At 37.6% G+C, this 23,254-nt stretch overlaps 1 protein-coding gene across 1 annotated transcript in view; it reads right to left on the bottom strand.

Moving 5' to 3' along the window:
- The window catches only part of TERB1 (telomere repeat binding bouquet formation protein 1), a 31,061-nt gene extending 10,114 nt beyond the window's left edge, over positions 1–20,947 (bottom strand). The window contains exons 1-12 of the mRNA XM_008140126.3: positions 20,917–20,947; positions 18,739–18,849; positions 18,415–18,543; positions 15,048–15,179; positions 13,701–13,761; positions 13,490–13,605; positions 12,902–13,024; positions 7,784–7,936; positions 6,255–6,386; positions 4,751–4,876; positions 3,476–3,636; positions 360–700 (exon numbers count right to left, since the gene is read on the bottom strand). Coding sequence (XP_008138348.2) covers positions 360–700; positions 3,476–3,636; positions 4,751–4,876; positions 6,255–6,386; positions 7,784–7,936; positions 12,902–13,024; positions 13,490–13,605; positions 13,701–13,761; positions 15,048–15,179; positions 18,415–18,543; positions 18,739–18,849; positions 20,917–20,947 — 1,616 coding nt within the window. The remainder of the gene's footprint in view (positions 1–359; positions 701–3,475; positions 3,637–4,750; positions 4,877–6,254; positions 6,387–7,783; positions 7,937–12,901; positions 13,025–13,489; positions 13,606–13,700; positions 13,762–15,047; positions 15,180–18,414; positions 18,544–18,738; positions 18,850–20,916) is intronic.
- Positions 20,948–23,254: the final 2,307 nt, after the last annotated feature.

Below are 23,254 nucleotides of genomic sequence, written 5' to 3'. Positions count from 1 at the left end.
CTACATTGCTGATGGATTATCAGTGCATGCTTTGTTACTTATGGTACAGGGTTTCACTTTTTTTGAGTATCCTTTCTAAAATTCAAATATGATCATGACATGTAATTTAAAATTGTCAATGGCTCCCTACACTCTACGAGTTAAAACTGAAAATCCTGAATATAACATGCAAGGCCCTAGATGAACTGGCCCATTCTTCCTCGTCCAAAACAACTTTCCCAACATTTCCTACTTTAGGCTGCTTCCAAGACATTGTTTTATCATTTCTATATCCCAGTGCTTATATAGTGTGGCACACAGTACTGAACAAAAAATATTTGCTGAATTTTCTAAATGTTAGAAACAATTATTAGACGTACCTTGATTGAGAAACAGAATCTTTTTTTTCAAAAGTTTCTTCCTGTAAGTTTTGATTGCAGCTTGGATTGGCTTTATATAAAGTCTTACTTTGCCTACTCTCCCTGTAACAAGCATTAACTGGATTTGCACTCTTTAACAGGGTCTTCATTTGGTTATCTTTTGTACATGCTTTAGACATAAATCCATGAGATTTGTAACTCTGAAGCTTTCTAGACTGGCTTGTAGCCTTATCTTCTGCTTTGGGACCAATACTATCCGTATGGAGGTGTTTCAATGTATTTTGAATATTTATGTTCATAGATGAAACATTATCTTTATATTTTTCTCTTTGTGTTTTTTCCTATAATGTAAAAATGACAAGTAAATAATTTCAAGGTAATCCATTTGCTGTATAATCCAATTTACACCCTTTTAATAATGTAGGGAAAGTTTATACATTATAAATATATATGATAAAAGAATAGAATATACATGATAAAAGGGGCAGTTTATATTAGAAATAAAAGGAAGTTTATTTAATAAATTATTTAGAAACAACTGGGTAGCCATCTGGGGAAAAATAAATTGGGTCCATTTCTCACAATTTACACAAGAAATGAACTAAATATTGATATATAAAAATGACAATGATGTACGTTCTAAAAGAAAACATGACATTTTAATATTCTCAAGGGGAGGAAGACCTTTCCAACTATTGCACAAAATCTATAAATCATAAAAGAAAAAAACTAATATAGTTTACCACATAAAATTTTTTTAAAGTTCTGCAAGAGAATAAGAATAATGTAAGGAGTGGGGGGTTGGAAGGAACTCAGAGGAAAAAGAGGCCAGAAGCAAACCCAATGATAATCAAAACACCTAGAAAGAATATGTATATCATATCTTGAACTACAGTATAATTTTTCTACTAATGTTTACAAAAAGCTACTACAATAAAATATGAAAAAGAACAATAGTGTAGAAAAATAGGCAAAAAAGATGAACAGTTCACAGGAAAAGAAAATATAAATCACTCTTAAACATATGAAAAAGTGCTCCATCCCACTTAGAATAAGATAAACATTAAAGCTACACTGAGATAGCTTTCTTCATCTATGACATTGGCAGAGATCAAAAGGGTATAGATAAACACTCGTACATTACAGGTGGGAGTATAAGTTGGTACAACCTCTATGGAGAAACAGTTTGACAGTATCTTTCATAATAAAAATTATGCATAGCTATAAACACTTTTACATTACAAAATGTTGATGTTATTAACTGCAGCATTGTTTGTAATAGCTAAAGTTGAAGCTAGCATATTCCTCAATGGAATGCTCTGAAATTGTAAAAAAAAAAAAAAAAAAAAGAATAAAGAGGCCTTGCAGGTAAAGATGATGAAGTTAACAACCATATTAATTTTTGGTCCTTCTATTTTTTTAAAATATATTTTTATTGCCCTAGCTGATTTGGCTCAGTGGATAGAGCGTCGGCAGACCGAAGGGTCCCAGGTTTGATTCCAGTCTAGGGCACGTACCTCGGTTACAGGCTCCTCCCTGGCCTGGGCCCTGGTCAGGGCTCATGCAGAAGGCAACCTATCAATGTGTTTCTCTCACATCGATATCTCTCTCTGTCTTTCCTTCTCTCTTCCGCTCTCTAAAAATCAATGGAAAAATATCCTCAGGTGAGGATTTAAAATAAATAAATAAATATATATTTTTTCATTGATTTCAGAGAGGAAGGGAGAGGGAGAGAAAGAAACATCAATGATGAGAGAGAATCATTGATCAGCTGCCTCCTGCACACCCCCTATTGGGGATCGAGCCCACAACCTGGGCACATCAAACCTGGGACTCTTCAGTCCACAGGCCAACACTCTATCCACTGAACAAAACCAGTTAGGGTTATTTTTGTTCCTTCTAAAACACCAATTAGAATAGCAGTTTTTTAAAAAAAAGGCAAAACCCCACAAGGACAGGAGAAATGAAAGAAGAAATAAAAGCAACAACATTTTGGAAACTGAATAGCAAATAGGTGAATGATAACCTATTTAGCAGACTTGATAAACCTGAATGCAAAGCTTACAATGGGAAAAGTCAAGAAACTACCTAACATATGCTACCAAGCTCTCAACACACCCTTAGCAGGTAGTTGACTAACACCAGAGGTTCTCTCCCTTCCCAAGGCTGGAAATCCTATCTAATAAAGAGGGAATATGCTAATTGACCCTCACGCTGCTGCAAAGATGACGGCATCCACAGCCAATAAGGAGGGAATATGCTAATTGACTGCCCCACCCTTAAAGATGGCAGCGCCCACAGCCATAAGATGGTGGTGCCCAGTCCCCTCAGTCCTGCTGAGGCAGCAGGCATGCAGCAAAGCCAGGCCCGCCCCCATGTGGGTCCGGCCTTGCTGCGCGCCTGCCTCTGGAGTCCCCAGCCCCCTCACTCCCCAGCCGCCCAGGGCTGGCCCAAGGTACAGACAAGCCTCAGATGGCAGCTGCCCAGCCACCCAGGGCCCCCCGAGGCTCAGGGAACCAGGGCCGGCTGAGGCTTGCACTGCCGGCAGTGGCAGCAGCAGAGGTGTAATGGGGCGTCGCCTTCCCCTGATCGCCGGGTCGCCTCCCACCCGAGTGCTCCCAAACTGTGAGAGGGGGCAGGCAGGGCTGAGGGACACCCCCTCCAGTGCATGAATTTTCATGTACCGGGCCTCTAGTACCGGTATAATCACTGGAAGGGACAAAACAGTCTCCACACTGGAAGATTCCAAGGAAAGCTGAAGGCAGAATACTATTCAAGAAACAGAATAAGCAAATATTTATGTACTGAATTCTAAGACCCCAAGCTGTCGTCCCCCATTTTGATTCCAGAGCACTGGTTGACAATCTCTAGGCAGGAGATTAGACATTGGAGGTTCTCCAAATGACCCACTTAATCCTATGAGAATCCACAGTCAACTAATTTTCCAAGGAGACTTTTAGCATCTGACTCTTAAACATGAGTAGCAACTAGCCCTGGCCAGTGTGGCTCAGTTGGTTGGGCGACATCCTGTGCAAGAAAAATCTTTTACCTTCTAACCTAGATTGCTCAAAAATACTTGAAAAACGTTCTATATTCTTTGAAACAAAGAAGCCAACCTCATTTTCTTCTCTTTCAAGCTGTTCTATTCTGTGAAGAATGTCCTTTGCTTTCTTCCAATACTCTTCAATATTCTTCTCTTTCATATTTATGTCTTCTAATTGTTCTGCTTCATTTTCATCAAAAGGACATTCTCTTAGGTTTAGAGATAATTTCTCAGCTTTGCAATAGGGGGGGGGGGGGAAACAGTGAGTTTATCCATTACCAGAAATGTTATTTTAACACTTTAAATAAGGACAACTTCATATCCCACACCTGCCCTAAATTTTGCCCTTCTAGACTATCTCAACCACCCAAGTGATACTGAAAATAAGTGGAAAGCAAGTGGTTGGCAGAGGTCCAGGACCCAGAGTGTCATAAAACAGACTTTATTTTTCAGAGTTATAGGAAAGAGAATAGCATGAAAATATGTTATCCCAGGCATATAAACACCCTCAGGTATTGATACCGGTTTTAAAGTAGTTTTTCATAAAAAGAGTTTTCATAAAGTAGTTCCTTCCTATAATCCTTAAAATTCTCTTTACACATGATGTAGCAGCAATTTTTCTTACACAAAGACAAAAATCCTTTTCATGGCCATGGCCCTATCAATTCCTTCAATGCACCAGGCTCCTTCCTATCACAAGGTCTTGTGCCTCACTGTTGCTTAGCGCTGAGATCCTCGCCCATAGAAAATGCCCTTCTTTTCATCTAATGAACTCTATACATTCAGATCTCAGCTCAAGAATCATTTCCTCCTTAAGCCTTTTCTGCCCTGTCTAGGTCTTAGTCCTTTGTTACAGACTCTAAGATCTGTGCTCTATCCATTGTAAACTCTTAGGTTAGTTTATATAATACATTCACTTTTGAGACTATTCAATTACTATCTATTTCTCTAATTAAACTAAGTTCTGTGAGTGCACAGACTGTTTCTTATCACTATATTCCTAATGCCTAGCACAGTGCCTGGCTAATAATGGGCACTCAAACATTTTTCAAATAAATAATACACTTTGCATTATGATTTAATCATGTTACCCATAGCCCTCAAACTTAAGTCTTACAACTATATTTGTCCACACTACATAAAATATGTGAATTATCTGTACTGTTGCTCTCTTCCATATAGGTTTTTTATATGCCAAAACACTCTAAGTGTCATGTCCAAATTAAACATTCTGCTCTTCAGATGTAAGAAGAGCCTGGGAGCTAAAGGGGCTTGGCTCATCAAAGCAGATATAAATTCCCCTTCATAAACTTTGGTTGGTATTTTTTTTAAGTAACAATAAACTTACTAATTTTTTTGCAGTTGCAAAGCACAAAAGTGGCAGCTTTGTTTAGTTCCTCATTCTGAGATTCAGTTAAGGCTTGTATCATGAGTGGAAGCCCATTGTTTTTAAAAAGGTCATACTGATTTTCCTCTGGAAAAGATATAAAAAAGTAAAGTAGAAGAAAGTTATTTTACCATAAACTATTTACATAAGATCATAATTCTTCCTTGTGGTAATTATGAACATAGTCCAAATTAGAGAAAAACCAACAGTTTCAAAAGCATATTCAATTTAGGAAATAATTGACTCACATAAGATGTATCATAAGTGATGATCTCTGAAATACAACCACAGAGTAGCATCATATCTCATGAGTATAAACAAATGCCTTCACTTGGTTCTTAAAAACGTATAGTTCCCAACCGCCTGGTGTGTTTCAGTGGTTAAGCATTGACCCAGGAACCAAGAAATCATGGTTCCATTACCAGTCAGGGCACATGCCCGATTTGTAGGCTCAATCCCCAGAATGGGACGTGCAGGAGGCAGCCGATCGATAATGTTTCTATCTCTCTCCCTTCCTCTCTAAAAATCAATAAAAACATTTTTTAAAAGTATAGTTCTCAACTAAACCTCAATTAAAAAAATAAAAATTTAAAAAGTATACTAAATCCTAAACTATATAGAAGAAAAAGAATAGAGCCCTAGCTGGTTTGGCTCAGTGGATAGAGCGTTGACCTGCGGACTGAAGGGTCCCAATTCGATTCCAGTCAAGGGCACATTCCTGGGTTGCAGGCTCTATCCCTAGTAGGGGATGTGCAGGAGGCACATTGAATCATTGATGTTTCTATCTCTTTCTCTCTCTCCCTTCCTCTCTAAAATCAATAAAAATATATTTAAAAAAAGAGAATAGAGTGAACTGAAAATGAGGAAAGGAAGAGAGTAGAATAAACAAGAGAGCAAACAGAGGAGAGTGGAAAAGTGGAAGGGGAGAGAGCAGAAATTGGAAGAGAGGGAAAGAGGAAAGTGAAGAGAGTTGGAAAGGAGGAGAATGGAAGAGGGAGAATAGCAGGAGAGTGAAGAGGGGGGGAAATGGAAGCAAGGAGAAAAAAGAGAGGTAGAGAAGGAAATGATAGAGCTTTTGAAGGTTTTCAGTGAAGAAGAATATGATTAAATCTGTGCAGCAGTGTGAAGTGTGTACTGAAAAATAGAGATGGAAGAGAAAACAGGGAACAGTCTATTGCAATAACATTGGTAAAAGATGTGAAGGGGCTGGGGGTCTTGGGAGAGAAGCATCAGAACTGGGCAGCAAGGGATATTATACAGAAGGGTAAAAAGATGCAGAACCACAGGTCTTAGGGGCCAACTAAATACAATAAGTTATAAAGGATGAAAAGCAAAATGACTGGTTTGGGACCTGAATGAATGGGAGAAAGGCACTATTTTTAAGCCTTTCATATAACTAGGAGGAAAAAAAAAGTGTATTTCCACCCAATGTTTTAATTAGCACACTAAGTAAATCCAGTATTACCGCAAGTCTCTGTGCAATGACCAAGAGTAAGGATGATGCTAAATTTTTCTGCTGAATCCAGACTTTCATGAAGCAGTAATGCCAGAAGTTTTGAAACAATGTGGTACTTGGATAATACTTCACCAAAAGTAGCTATTAATATAAAATAGAAAAGAAAAAGAGTAAATACAAACTTAAAACTTATAACTATACATATACTATTTCTCATATCTTACATATACTGTTTTTCAGATCTTATCCTAAGAGAATGATCTTATATATCTATATAACATCTAATATATATGTGTGCATATATACATAAATATAAATAAATGAATTCTAATAAGAGAGTGGCTTATCTAGCCATCATTAATCCTTTTTCTCATATTAAAGATATTTTACTAAAGCAAGTTTTTTAAAGAATGGTTTCTTATTTATCCTGCATAATGTTGGTAATATGAAGCATTCCTAAAAGTTGAATATGCTTATTCTCATCTTACACACCTCTTATTATCTGGATTGGACAGTAAAGACCTTCTTATGTAACCAATTCCTGCTTGTCAATGAAATCCACTACTAACTGGCCATGATTCTACTGATGTTGATGATGCAGTGAAGCATACCTGAAGCTGAGATGTGACAGAATTCAAGAAGTCTGCCATTTTAAACTATACTTCTGCTCATAGTGTTCTTAAGAGAGTTCACCAAGAGTCTAATAATATTTATATCATTAATAAGGTTGTGAATTTCTTGAGGGACTATATCTTAATCATTTTTGCATCTCTAGAGCTCACATAGAGTCCTATGCATAGCAGGCCCTCAATAACTGATTTTTTAAAAATCTACTTATTTCAGTTATTTGTGAATGTCAAGAGTTGCTTATTACAAATTTTCAGATTATCATTCCTCAGTGTTTATGAGAAGCAGTCATGGGTTCAGCTCTGGTTCTGTCACTCACTAGTAATGGCTGGGTAAGTCAGACCTCACACTTACCAGAAAGAGGCATACCTTAATTCTTTTTTTTTTTTTTTTAAACTATATTTTATTGATTTTTTACAGAGAGGAAGGGAGAGGGATAGAGAGTTAGAAACATTGATGAGAGAGAAACATCAATCAGCTGCCTCCTGCACACCCCCTACTGGGGACGTGCCTGAAACCAAGGTACATGCCCTTGACCGGAATCGAACCTGGGACCTTTCAGTCCGCAGGCCGACGCTCTATCCACTGAGCCAAACCGGTTTCGGCTAGAGGCATACCTTAATTCTTTATAAAAATTTAAAAAATCTATAGATAGACTTTTCCATTCCTTATGTCTCCAAAATGTCCCTTGATTTCTCATCTAAACTCTTCAATGCTACTTTAAGTGAAACAAAGGCTTAGAAATGATAGAATCTATTATTAGACTTGAAGTCAGAAGATTTGAACCCTTAGGGAAGTTATAACCTCTATGAGAAAATAGATAATCCATATTCAAGCTACCATTTCAACCCTCATGAGCTGAACTCAAGCAAAATGCAATTGTAGAAAAATTACTAAGCATTTTTACTCACAATTATCAGCAATACACGCATCCACTGTCTTTGTCACCACCACTGCAAGCTTAGCACTTGAAAGAGTCTTATGTGAATCAGATTCCAGTTGCACAAGAACTTGACACAATACATCCAGTCCACCCACAGATATAAAGTATTTCTGAACATGTGCTTAAGGAATAAAGTAGAACGATTAACACCCCAAACAAAAACAATTGTATGGTTTCATTCATAATCTGCACTAAATATAACATTAACCTGACTTTTTCAAATAGAGTCACATCCCTCAGTATCCTCAGGAGATTGGTTCCAGGACCCCCCCCCCACACTCCACCCTACCCTCGAATACCAAAATTCTAGAATGCTAAAGTCTCTTATTTAAAACTAGAGGTCCGGTGCACGAAATCCGTGCACTGGGGGAGGGGGGTCCCTCAGCCCAGCCTGCCCCCTCTCACAGTCCAGGAGCCCTCAGGGGATGTCCTACTGACAGCTTAAGCCTGCTCCCTGGGGAGTGGACCTAAGCCACAGTCTGGCCTCCCTCTGTGGGAGTTAATTGGGCTGATCAGGAGAAGGCGCCACCCCCTTCACCCTGTTGCTGCTACCACTGCCGGCCACCGCAGCCGCCAAGGTGTTTTCATCAACACGGACTCCTGTCCCTTCACCACAAAAAAATGACAACTTTCTTTAGGCATTTTTAAGGTGTCCTTTCATAGAATATGACATTTCTTTTTTTTTTTTATCCTCACCTGAGGATATTTTTCCATTGATTTTTAGAGAGCATGGAAGAGAGAGGAAAAGACAGAGAGAAACATCAATGTGAGAGGGACACTTCGATTGGTTACCTCCTGCATGAGCCCTGACCTGGGCCCCAGCCAGGGAGGAGCCGGCAACCTAGGTACATGCCCTTGACCAGAATCGAACCCGGACCCTGCGGTCCGCAGGCCAAGGCTCTATCCACTGAGCCAAACCAGCTAGGGCAGGATATGACATTTCTTAGCCCCTCCAGCAGCAGACCTTCATTTTTTCCTTTAGGAGTGAGGTAGAAAACCCTAGATCACCTTCTTGGATTCTTATTACCCAAGTTACCAAGAACACTGTGAGTGGTGTACCGGGAGCTTAGCCAATGAGTGGTCAGAAAAGGTGTTTCCTCTGCAGCTCACGCAGAGGCAGGACTGCTGGCGCGCAGCGGCTGGCAGGCCCCCATCTCTGCTACGGGCCTATGCCATCCATGACTTGCCTCACCTCGCACGCAGTCCCCTCCCACCCACCTGTGCGTGCAGCCTTCTCCTGAGTGGTTGTGATGTTACAGCGTCCCAGACAATTTGCATATTACCTCTCTCTCTCTCTCTCTCTCTCTCTCTCTCTCTCTCTCTATCTCTATATATACATATATATATATATATATATGTGTATGTGTGTGTGTGTGTGTGTGTGTTTATATATATATATATTTTATCTCTTTATATATGTGTGTGTATATAAATATATATATATGTATATATTTGCATATAACCCATACATATTCTCCCGTATACTTTAAATCATCTCTAGATTACTTATGATGCCTAACACAATGTAGATGCTATGTAAATAGTTTTTATACTGTACTAGAGGCCTGATGCATGGAGATTCATGCAAGAATGGGCCTTCCTTAGCCTAGCTGCCGGCACCACCTTTGCTCTGGCCGGAGCCGCCTTTTTGCTCAGGCCTGGAGCTGCCTTTCTGCCTTCCCACGCTGCCCAGAGGCCCGGAGCGGCTCGGCACCTGCGTATGCAAATTAACCCACCATCTTTGTTGGATTAATTTGCATACTCACTCCTGATTGGCTGGTGGGCATCACGAAGGTACAGTCAATTTGCATCTAACTCTTTTATTAGTATAGATTGATTAGAGAATAATGACAAGGAAAAAAATCTGTACATGTTCAGTACAGACGTAACCATCATATGTCTAACTACATGTCAGCAACAATAGAACTTTATTTTTTGAACTAGAGGCCCAGTGCACAGATTTGTGCACTGGTGGAGGGCATGGCCTGCAGGGATCGGCCCGCTGTGGGAGCTCCACTCATCCCAGTCAGCTGAGCAGCGCTCCCACTGTGGGAACACACTGACCACCAGGGGGCAGCTCCTGCATTGAGCATCTGCCCCCTGGCTGTCAGTGCGCATCAGTGACTGGTTGACCAGTCGTTCTGGTTGTTACGCCATTCGGTCCCTGGGCTTATATAGATATTTTCTATTGACAGTTGCTTGAATTTGTAGATGCAGAACCCACATATACAGGGCCAAGTGTATAAAAATCTCAAAATTAAAGAATGAAAAATCCCATCTTTACCTGCACATATACATAGTCATAACATAAATTACTTCCTTATGTAAGAAATTCACTTTGACATAGTACAGGTATATGTACAGTATAGTTCTTTTGCTTGTGTTAGATACCTCTTTTGCTTCCTTTAGTGAGAACTGGCATATTTTGCAAAAATGACATTAAACTAAAATTCTTCAAAATAGCTATAAAGAATAGATTCATTGATCTAGCTTGGTAGTCCAATTAGCAAGCTGCCTATTTTCTGAATTCCAACATAACTCATTCCTCAGATTGCTTTAATCTACAAACAGCTAAGTAATTTAACTGTTCCAAAAGAACACGTTTCATCCATCTTATTTAAGCCTAATTCTTTTATTTCTTGGAGCATAAAATTGTAACATGTTGAGTCATGACAATTGTTCCAAGAAAAGAATCAATGACAGATATCGTTTTTAAGAGTCTAAATTCTTTTGTTCCCTTGTGAAAATGATTCTGATAAAAAAAAAAGTATCTATGAGTCTGTGCATTCAATAGTCTCTAAAACCCCCATTCCAGCAATGAGCTTACATAAATGAATATATGAGCTAGTTATTACAATTCTGCCATAAACCTTCTTCCCAGCCTACCCTAGTACCACAAATTGAGCCAAGATGTTTTAAACAAAAGAATTACTTTTGGTATTGTTCCATACAAAACAAAGATCTTAATCTAAAAAAAATCGTGTTGCCCTTGGAGATGTGGCTAAGTGATTAGGGCATCAACACGAGCACCGAAGGGTCGAGGGTTTGATTCCTAGTCAAGGGCGTGTACCTGAGTTGCAGGTTCGATCCCTGGCCCAGTAGGGACACATTTGAGAGGCAACCAATTGATGTGTCTCTCTCACATCAATGTTTCTCTCTCTCTCTCTTTCTCTCTCTCTCCCTAGCCCTACTTCCCTTTCTCCCTCCCCTCCACTCTCTCTAAAAATCAATAAAGAAAATATCCTGGAGTGCAGATTAATAAAAAAATAAAATATAATAAGTATTCTAAACAATATGTAATAAAATAAAATAAAAAATTATGTTCAGAATTTTCTACATCTGAGAAAGTTAGGAAATATTTAAGGATAAGCAAACATTTTCAATATTATAGAGACTCCAAACAGGATTTTTTACAGCAAAGTATTTTCATTTTTAAAAATTTGGGGAGAAAAACCCACACACCAAATAGACAAAACAGAAACAGACTCATAGATAAAGAGAATAGACTGATGGTTACCATAGGGGAGTGCAGTTGGGAACTGGGAGAAAAAGATGAAGGGATTGAGAAGTACAGATTGGTAGTTACAAAACAGGCATGGGGATGTAAAGTACAGCATAGAAAATATAGTCAATAATACTGTGATATCTATGAATGATGCCAGTCGGGTACTGACAACATCAGGCAAACACTGTGAAGTATAAAGTATATGCAAACCACTATGCTGTATACCTGAAACTAACACAAAATAATATTGAATGTAAACTGCAATTCAAAAAATTTTAAATATAGCTTCTGGGGATGGGGAGGGAGAACCCTAAATCAAACTACACATGTATTTTAGAATAATTTAAAATAAATATAATAATTATTAAAATCAGCATATTTTAAAAAATTTTTTTAAAGTAAGTATTTTTAAATGCTTAGATGAAAACGACACTGTGTTACCACAGAGGTTTTTAGTTTATAACGTAAGTAATGACAATTTAGGCTTATAAACAACAGTCTAGTCCAGCGGTTGCCAACTGGTGGTCCACGGACCACTGGTTGTCTGTGAGGTCCGAAAGATTGGCGACCGCGGGTCTATATTTGTACACTGAATATTTCAAATTTCCTCTAATCTATATTTCATACCACTATGCTGAGAGTAACAGGGTCCTATTATGATTACTCATTCAAGATGGCTTTTAGAGAAAGAGGAAATGTCAAAGCACCATGGATAGATTCCAATTTTTAAAAAAATATTTTTATTGATTTCAGAGAGAAAGGGAGAGATAGAAACATCAATGATGAGAGAGAATCATTGATCAGCTGCCTCCTGCATGCCCCCTACTGGGGATTGAGCCGGCAACCCCAGCATGTGCCCTTGGCTAGAATCAGACCGGGGACCCTTCAGTCTGCAGACTAACACTCTATCCACTGAGCAATACCAGCTAGGGCTATAGATTCCAATTTTTGAAATCATAGAGATATATGTTCTTTTAATGTGAAACATGACTATTTGCTTTAAACATCTGAAAATAAATATCAGCAATGCGTGAGAAAGTTCTAGTTGCTCACACCTTCATCAATATTTCGTATTACTAGCATTTAAAAAAATTTTTTAATCAATACCAGTAAAGTTGAAAGTATTACATATGTCCCTTTTTTTCCATTGACCCCTTCTAACCTGCCCCTGTCCTCCACCCCAGGCCTTCACCACCCTATTGTCTATGTCCATGGGTTATGCATACACATACACACACACACACACACACACACAAGTTTTTTGGTTGATCACTTCCACCTCCCCCATCTTCCACCTGAAATTCTACAGTCTGTACTATGCATCTATATCTCTAGATCTATTATTTTGTTCGTTAGAGTCCACATACGAGTGAGATCATGTGATACTTCCCAATATCTTCCCAACAGATCTACTTTTAAGATTTTCCTATCTGTGATAGTCTAAGTGCATCTAAAATGACCCAATTTACTGGAATAAAATTAATTCATTAATTCAATTAATACAATAACTAATTCAATAGTTTTTTATTATGCTTTGAAATAGCTTCTTCAAATACAACTCGTAGAATAATGTATACTTACTGTTATTTGCAAGAGTGAGTCCAATAAATGAACAAAGAGGGCGAATTATCTCAGGCATCATACAATTTTTTAGCCAGTCATTAGCATGTGGAAAAAGTGAACAGCAAAGTCTTTGATTTTCATCTGAAAGAAGACAAAGTTAATCATATTTTAATATATTTGGAAAATATAAATTTTCATTTGTTCTTATCTTTATTTTTATATTCATACTAGAGGCCCAGTGCACGAGATTCATGCACTGGGGGGCTGGGGAGGAGGCGCCCTCAGCCTGGCCTGCGCCCTTTCACAGTCCAGGACCCCTCGCTTCTTACTGCCCGCCTGCTGGCTGCTCCTTAGTGCTGCTGCAGAGGTGGGAGAGGCTCCCACCATCCCCACTGCGCACTGCGCTCGCTCGCAGCCCTGAGCCTGGTTTCTGGCTGCGCAGTCCGCTGTGGGAGCACACTGACCACCAGGGGGCAGGTCCTGTATTGAGCGTCTGCCCCCTGGTGGTCAGTGCACATCAAAGTGATGGGTTGTCTGCCTGTCTTTCTGCCATTCGTTTGATTTGCATATTAGGGTTTTATTATATAGGATATTTGAAATAATTACCATTTTGAGGATTGTTGACACAGACACACAGAGTACCACACACTGATGACCACAACTGATAATTCTGGAAAACATTTTTATCTGACAAATTCAACTCATATTTTGAAAGGACTGCCCTATTATATTAAAAAGAAAAGGAAGTGAATTAATAAAAATGTGTTAAGGTCTTAAGTAATGACTAATTAATAACAAGAAATTTATATTTGCTTACCTGAACAACTCTGACAGAATTTTAAAACAACCTGTTTCTCTCACAAGTGTTTGTCCAGTCCCTTAAAAGAATAGCCACATATTACAGGAATATGACTTTGTTTAGAAGTAACTTGGCAGAAATGGAAAACATTTAAGTAGTATTTTAATAAATAACTTTTAATTACTTTAAAGTATTACAAAGTATAACACAATTACGGTAGATAAAACCTAATCAAGATTATGGGAAATATATTACTTATGCTTATAGCAGTGGTTCCCAACCTTTTTTTGGCCATGTCCCACCTAAGTATCTCGAAAATCCTGATGTCTCCCCACTCCCCGTGACATATAATTCTTATTATTCAAAAAGTGAGCTATTCACATGGAGGAAGCCTAAAAGGCCATTAACTTGGTCTAAACAAGCTTCCAAAGAAAATGGCATCCATGAAAGAGAAAAATAAAAGAACGAAAGGACAGTTGAAGTATTGAGGAAGAAATCACTAAAAAATAACAATATGAAGTGATATGAAAAAATAGCAAAGTTTCAAAACATATAACAGAGACCTGAAATGCATGAATATATCACAATATATATTTATATACTATATATGAGGCCCGTAGATACCCAGTAGGGGACTTGCAGGAGGCAGCCGATCCATGATTCTCTCTCATTATGAATGTTTCTATCTCTCTCTCCCTCTTCCTTCCTCTCTGAAGTCAATTAAAAAATATATATTAAAATATAATTATAAAAAAATTACAAAACATGTATTTTGCATGGTTATGTTACAAAATAAAATGCTCCAAAATATTAAAAAATTCAAAGACGAAAAAATAAAATCTAGAAGCATTTTAAATGATTATAAAATTTCTAACAATTTGAAGATGTAAATAAAGCAATGCTAAAAAATAACCTTGGTCTGAGCAGTAAGTATACAGGAACATGCTATACTATCTTTGCAACTTTTCTGCAAATCTAAAATTATTCCAAAATAAAAACTGAAAAACAAAACAAAAACTTTAGTAAGAGCTACATGAAATTTAAGGTCATTGCTGACTGAAAGCAGACACTAACTAAATGGCCAATTTAGTGATATACCAACCAAACTAATCCATTAAATGCCTCTCTTTTGCTTTTAAAGCTGTTTCTTTTCGATGTTAATTAAATATACAAATCACTTTACTATTTGTTAAACTTAATAAATATTGAACAATTAAATGCATGCTATTAATTCTCTTAAAGCTAGTAGTTCTCATAAGTTAGTAAGAACAAAAGACATAAGGACTAGAATAAAAGGATTAATAATGATTATCCCAACTTATTGTTTTTAAAAACTGTTTCTACAACATAAAAGAATGTACTTACTATTATTTGAAACTAGAACCAAAATAACATAGACAGACATTCTTTTCAAATTTGTGTTTGAATTATTATTAGATAAGAACCAAATTAAGTCTTCAAACAATTCTGAAGTGCACAAAGTCTGCTGACAATAAACTGAAATATAAAAATATAATTTTAATTTCTCTGCATAGTACAAATCAAATATCATTTCATTGACATTTATTGTACATAAACAAAATCTCTGACAAACTGATACGTGCTTATTAAATTAGCAGACCAAAGAAGCAATATCTTTTTTTTTTTTCTCCTCCCTCCTGCCCACCTCCCAAGAAGCAATATCTTAATCAAAAGTACTTGATTTAGGCTCTAAAAAATGTACCACAACCCCATAGAATTTCCAATAAAAACCTTACTGAATAAAAACTTAAAATATGACACACACAGCCCCATACAGTTTGGCTCAGTGGATAGAGCCTGCAGACGGAAGGGTCCCGTGTTCGGTTCTAGTTAAGGGCACGTACCTTGGTTGCAGGCTTGATCCCTAGTAGGCAACCAATTGATGTGTCTCTCTCACATCAATGTTTCTTTCTCTGTCTCTCTCCCTCCCTTCCACTCTCTGTAAAAATCAATGGGAAAAATATCCTCAGGTGAGAATTAACAACAACAACAAAATATATGACACACACAAAATTTAAGAGGATAAGTAACAAAAACATAGCAAGAGAAAAATTTAAGAAAATTCAGAAGCCTACTTTAGAAAACAGAGGAAGAAATGATATTTGTGCTATTTTTAAATATTTTTTTAGAAATAAAAATATGTTTCCAAAAAATGATACCTACATGACAGTAGGAATTTTTTTGTGATAATCATAAACAGATTTAAAAAAAATAATTTGAACACATGGATATATATATATATATATATATTATTGATTTTTTACAGAGAGGAAGGGAGAGAGTTAGAAACATTGATGAGAGAGAAATATCAATCAGCTGCCTCCTGCACACCTCCTACTGGGGATGTGCCTGCAACCCAGGTACATGCCCTTGACCGGAATCGAACCTGGGACCTTTCAGTCTGCAGGCCAATGCTCTATCCACTGAGCCAAACCGGTTAGGGCTATAATCAATATTTTATCCAGTGTCTAAAACCAGCTATTAGACTCTTTCTAAAGGCAAGGACAATATCTAATCCAGTGATGGCGAACCTATGACACGCATGTCAGCACTGACACGCGTAGCCATTTCTGATGACATGCAGCCGCTGAGGTGGCTGCATGCCGAGGATGAAACATTTGCTGCTCCTGAGGATGAAACATTTGCGAAATAATGTTTTTTCCTCAAAGTGACACACTACCCGAGTTTATGCTCAGTTTTTTGGCGAAGTTTGACACACCAAGCTCAAAAGGTTGCCCATCACTGATCTAATCTATCCCCAATGCCTAGCACACAGCTTAAATCTTAGCAAGTAATGAATATTTAATGGATAAAAATATCTCTCTATATAAAAGGCTAATATGCAAAGTGTCCCATAGGGAGTTCAATTGCTCACTATGACGTGCACTGACCACCAGGGGGTGGCGCGGAACAAAGCAAAGCCCCAGCTGGCAGCCAGGAAAGGAAGGCCCCCGGCCAGCAGCCAAAAGGCCCCAATCAGCTCTGATCCCCGGCCAGGCCTGGGGACCCTACCTGTGCACAAATTTCATGCACTGGTACTCTAGTAAGAATATAAAGTTGTTTAACAAATCAATGGTTTAGATTCAAACTCATTTCAGAAAAATTGTATGAATATGTATTCCTAGAGTATATTTATCCATATACAAGATGGTTGTAGGTTATCTCCATCTTTTGATTCAATGAACAAAATAGAAAAATCAGTTCTAGACCCACTGCATATAAAAATTCATTAAGTGATTGATGATGGTACTATCTCAAATCAGTGTGAAAAAAACTACTTTTTAAATAAGAAGTGTTAGGATAGCTGGGTTGCCATTTTAAAAAAAGGTAAAACTGGAGCTATTCATCACACCATAATTCAGAAAATATTTAAAAGAATCAAAAATGGAGAAGTGAAATAAAAAACCATACAAGTACCAACAGAAAATGTGGGTAGATTCCCCTATAAGCTGGGACTATGGAAAACTTTCCTATGGCTCAAAATACAAAACAAAATGGGAAAGAAGGATGAATCTTATTTTCATTAAAAAAAAATAAATAAATAAAACTTATACTTATGCATGGTAGTAAAAAATAAAGTGAAAATAATTATTTCCAACTAATGCCAAGGAGAATGTGAAAGATTTTGAATGGACAAAATTATTATTATTGAATGTCCTATCTAGTGCACCCTTCTAGATTATCTGTGTCTTTCACTGTCTTTGAGCTATTTCCCAATTCTGTAAATTATTTTTTTAAACTGATAGTAATGCAAGTTACACCTGTCAACAGAAATGCAAAACATTTGGACATTAGAATGCAATTAATTATTGCCCTGCAGATATTGACCAATTAAGTGCCTATTTATAAGTCTACTAGAGGCCTGGTGCACGAAATTCGTGCACTCGGGGGGGGCGGGTCCCTCAGCCCTGCCTGCGCCCTCTTGCAATCTGGGAGCCCCTTGGGGGAACGGGCCTAAGCCATCAGTTGGACATCCTTAGCGCTGCCATGGAGGCAGGAGAGGCTCCCGCCACTGCTGCTGTGCTGGCCAGCCGTGAGCCTGGCTTCTGGCTGAGCGGCGCTCCCCTGTGGGAGCACACTGACCACCAGGGGGAAGCTCCTGCATTGAGTGTCTGCCCTCTGGAGGTCAGTGTGCATGATAGCGACCAGTCGTTCTGCCGTTTGGTCAATTTGCATATTAGCCTTTTATTACATAGGATTTCAGCATTCTTAAATGCCTATATTGGTTTTTGCCATTGCCTTTAAAACACTTGTGACCTTTTACTGATTGCTTCATTAGTTAATAAGTTAAATAAAATCTTTGGTATACCTTAATTAATTTTTAAAAATATATTTCTATTGATTTCAGAGAGGAAGGGAGAGGGAGAGATAGATAGAAACATCTATGATTAGAGAGAATAATTAATTGGCTGCCTACTGCACTCCCCCGACTGGGGATCAAGCCTGCAACCCAGGTATGTGCCCTTGACCAGAATTGAACCCAGGACCCTTGAGTCTACAGGCCAACGCTCTCTCCACTGAGCCAAACTGGCTAGGACTGGCATACATTAATTTAAATAAATAAATAAATTAATAAATTAATTAATTAAATACCTGGATAAAACTATCCAGACACATACAAAAGACATTTAATTCTAAAATTATTTTTAGTAGTTTATTAACGTATAACACAATGCTTGAAGGATAATGAAATAAAGTTTTTATATTTTACCATTTTTTTCTGCAACAGTTCCTAAAGTATATAAGGCTGCTTCTTTCACCATGCTATGTTCACTTGACCTTGCAAGATTTTTTACAAACATCAAACCACCAATTTCCCGAAAATATACACCTGCATCACCTGTAGGATGTGCAAACAAAACAAGACAGAAATCATATTTATTATGATTATTCTTTTAAGAATAAAATAAATCATATGAACATAGTAACAAAACATGTAGAGCAACTGAGTGGAAGGAAAAGGGCTGTGCATATTTCATATGTCACAATACTAAAGAACTAGAATCATAGATAAAAATTCACTATCATGTCTTACTGTTTTGTTGACAAATTGAATGAATAGTGACCAAAGCTTCCTTTTGTGATAAAGGGTTGTCCATTTGATACTTCAGACACTCCAATAGTAAGTTCAGGTCAGTCTTCATTTCTAAAGAACAAAAATTTCATTATTTTAAACCAAATCTTTCTTTTTAAAAAGTAACCATTTAAATTTCACTTTCTAAATATATATCATTGTAATGTTTGCTTTTTAAAAATAAGTATGCATTACTTTTATAGTCTAACAAATAAAGACATATAAAACAATTATGTTCCTTAAATAAAAGAACTTAAACTTCTTAAAATTATTTGATCTTTATCTTTCATGAAATATAGGAATAGAAAATTCAAATATTATTCTCTTTAAAGCTACACTGGTTTAAATATCTGCCATTTAGACATAAACTAAATAAAAATGAAAATATGACGTTAGAAATTGTGGGATGCTACTAAAGCCTGTTTTACAAAAAAGGTCTCAAAGTAATGATCTTGCTTCTACCTTAAGAAACTAGAAAAAGAGTAAATTAAACCCAAAGCAAATAGAAGGGAAGAAATTATAAAGATTAAAGCTGAAATTAATGAGATAGAAAAGAGGAAAACAATAGAGCTGATTCTTTGAGAAGATTAATGAAACTGAAAAACCTCTACACAAACTGATCAGGAATGAAGGAGAAAAGACACAAATTACCAATATCAGAATGGGAGAGATGGCATCACCATAGATTCTACAGATAATAATGGTTATGTACAACTTCATACCTGTATGACTTAGGTGAAATGGACAAATTCTTGAAAAACACAAATTACTAAAACTCACCCAAGAAAAAACAGATAACCTAAATAATCATATCTTTGAAGGAAATTAAAACCAATGTTGAAAACCTTTCTGTAAAAAAACCCAACAACCCTCCAGCCCTACTGGTTTGGTTCAGTGGATAGAGCATCAGCCTGTAGACTGAAGGGTTCCAGGTTCGATTCCCGTCAAGGGCACATGCCCAGGTTGCAGGCTTGATCCCCAGTGTTGGGTGTTCAGGAGGAAGCCGATCAATGATTCTCTCTCATCATTGATTTTTCTATCTCTCTCTCCCTCTCCCATTCCTCTCTGAGATTAATAAAAATAATATATATTTTTAAAAACCCTCCAGGTTCAATTCAGTTGACTTCATTTGTAAATTCTTCCAAATATTTAAGGAAGAAATAATATTGATTCTACACAACTATGAACATTTGACACTGATGCTTTCAAGCAATATTTCTCACAAAGCATTCTTCTAATGTCATCTGGCTATCATCTAAAAGACCTAACATTTCTCAATACCTAAACTATATCAAAGCTATGCTAGCTTATAGGAACTAGAGAAGATTCCTGACCTCAAAATGAAGAGGGGTGAGCGCAAAGACCAAGATGGTATGGGGCATCATGTGCAAAAAAAGGCCATGCACAAAAGGGCCAAGTGCAACAGAAGAATAACTATCCATGCCTGAAAAAGAATTTAATCACTCCATGCCACAGCCTATAAATATAGAAGGGTCCTTCCCAGTTGGAGAGAAGGTGCCATTAGAGCATGAGCTCACCCTTTCCATTCCTTCTGCTTTACCAAACTAGGTTTTGTTCTATTGGTGCAAACAATACTGGGCAGAAGGACTCTGATTTGGGTCCCAGGACCTGAAGGGTCAATAACACTAAGGCTGACTTCCAAAACCCCACATTACATTCCTGACTCTCCATTCACCTTTCTGAAATGTTTTTTTCAGTCTTTAGCCAAATCCTTATGTGATAGTGTGCACTAAGAGGAACACTATTCCCCATTCTATTCTCTCTTAATATTTCCTCTCTGGTAATTTTCTCCATGCCCATGGATTTCATTTTTATTATACTGATCAGTCTGAAATCTTCCAGGCATACTTTGATGGTAGTTCTCTGAGGTTCCCAACTCTTCTTGTATTTACCTCCATTAAATCAACTTTCATATGGTGTTCTAATTATCAGTATATCTTTTCCCATTAGAATGTCAGTTTCCCAAGTGACTGTGACAGGCACAGAGTAGGTGCTTGATAAATATTTATGTAAATTGCTGAATTATTCTTTCATTTTCTGGATCCTATCAGATAATCTGCAGTATTACCCACAAATATATGAAACTAATTCCAGACATATGATCCATGAATTTCTCACCTTGTATTTTCTTTGTGTCCTCACTTTCCATGCTTGTCTGTTTTTTTCCCCTTATATTTCACCTATAAGATAAAGGTATTTTTCTCCACTTAAATCAGTTTAAAATATACAGATGAGCCCTGAGGCTCAACTGGTTGAGCATTGTCCCCTGCACAGAGAGGTTGCAGGCTTGATCCCGGTCAGAGCACATGCCGGGTTGCAGGCTTGATCCCGTTGGGGCATGCAGGAGGCAACTGATTGATGTTTCTCTCTTCCTCTTCCTTCCTCCCTCTCTGTTTCTAAAATCAATAAAAATAGATTTTAAAAAAAGAAATATACAGCCTTAGCCAGCTTGGCTCAGTGGATAGAGAGTCGGCCTGTGGACTGAAGGGTCACGGGTTTGATTCTGGTCAAGGGTATATGCTTGGTTTGCAGGCTCAATCCTCAGTGTGGAGTGTGTTGGAGGCAGCCGATCAATGATTCTCTCTCATCACTGATGTTTCTCTCTCTCTCCCTCTCTCTTCATCTCTGAAATCAATAAAAACATATTTAAAAAAAGAAATATACAGATGATGTATGTATTATAGAATTGTACACTTGAAACTGATATAATTTTATTAACCAATATCACCCTAATAAATTTCAATAAAAATTCTTTAAAAAAACAATTCCTTCACATAAATAAATAAAAATAAATAAATAAATGGATGGATGAACATTTGAGAAGTCCAGGATTATAAATGAAAAGGGACAGTGAAGGAATAGTTTTCCTGAAGCCAGAGAGCAGAGATTGAATCTACAAATTATTACATGTGTGATACAAGGTGTGCTTTAGTTCTCTGAGGCTCAGTTTCCTTATCTGTAAAATGGGAAATTCCTACTTCAGAGTTGTTACATGAATTATATGTGAAAACATTTAAAAATGCAGATGGCATTCTTTTTTTTTTTTTAATATATTTTATTGACTTTTTACAGAGAGGAATAGAGAGTTAGAAACATCGATCAGCTGCCTCCTGCACACCTCCTACTGGAGATGTACCTGCAACCAAGGTACATGCCCTTGACTGGAATCGAACCTGGGACCTTTCAGTCTGCAGGCTGACGCTCTATCCACTGAGCCAAACAGGTTAGGGCGCAGCTGGTATTCTTAAGTACTACAGGCATTCAACACATTCTATTAAATAAACACAGAATCCCTACCCAGTTTGGCTCAGTGGATAGAGCATTGGCCTGCAAACTGAAGGGTCCCGGTTCGATTCCCGTCAAGGGCAAATGCCCAGGTTCCTGGCTCAGGAGCGTACATGGCACTTGATCCCCAGTAGAGGGTATGCAGCAGGCAGCCAATCAATGATAATCATTGATGTTTCTATCTCTCTCCCTCTCTGAATCAATAAAAATATATTTAATAAATAGATAAACACACTAATAGTTGGTTAACTAAATCTAACTAGTCCTCTTCTGGTCCTCTTATTGTCTTTCCTATAAATTTTCATCCCATCCTTTCAGATTGGGCATCCCTTCATGAATCAGAAGTTTAACACACACATACACAGTCATTAGAATTGCATTTCTCTTCATAAGCTACGCTTATACTAAAAATTTTTCTAACAACCCATGGCTTGTTCAAGATAGTATTCCACTGTTAAATTTTTGTTTATATGTCATTTGTTATAATAATTTTTAAAATAACCAGCCGCCCTGATATGACTGACCTCTTATATGCTTTATTTTTATTTTTTAAATATACTTTATTGATTTTTTACAGAGAGGAAGGGAGAGGGATAGAGAGCTAGAAACATCGATGAGAGAAACATCGACCAGCTGCCTCCTGCACACCCCCCACCAGGGATGTGCCCGCAACCAATGTACATGCCCTTGACCGGGAATCGAACCTGGGACCCTTCAGTCCGCAGACCGACGCTCTATCCACTGAGCCAAACCGGTTTCGGCTGCTTTATTTTTAAATGCTAATTTTTTAGAAAAAATTCTATCAGTCCAATTAACTTCTTAGACCAATAAATCAGAACTTACAGAACTCTAAAATACTTATGTACTTCATCATTATGTGGTTCATGGGAGACACCGAATTATCCTTTCTATTTTTCATTCTCTCAAAATGAAAATAAAATTCCCAAACTAAACAATTTTAAATGAGAATCTTTTACAAAGTAATATACAAACGTATACTAGTTTTGCCATTTTTTACCTAAATATTCCATTTAAAAAATGGTTAGGCCGAAACCGGTTTGGCTCAGTGGATAGAGCGTCGGTCTGCAGACCGAAAGGTCCCAGGTTCGATTCTGGTCAGGGGCATGTACCTTGGTTTGCGGGCACATCCTCCGTAGGGGGTGTGCAGGAG

Source organism: Eptesicus fuscus, chromosome 21, assembly GCF_027574615.1.
Source record: "Eptesicus fuscus isolate TK198812 chromosome 21, DD_ASM_mEF_20220401, whole genome shotgun sequence".
Classification (NCBI taxonomy): Eukaryota; Metazoa; Chordata; class Mammalia; order Chiroptera; family Vespertilionidae; genus Eptesicus; species Eptesicus fuscus.
Note: the sequence above shows the minus strand (reverse complement) of the source record. Positions and strands in the feature narration are given on the sequence as shown.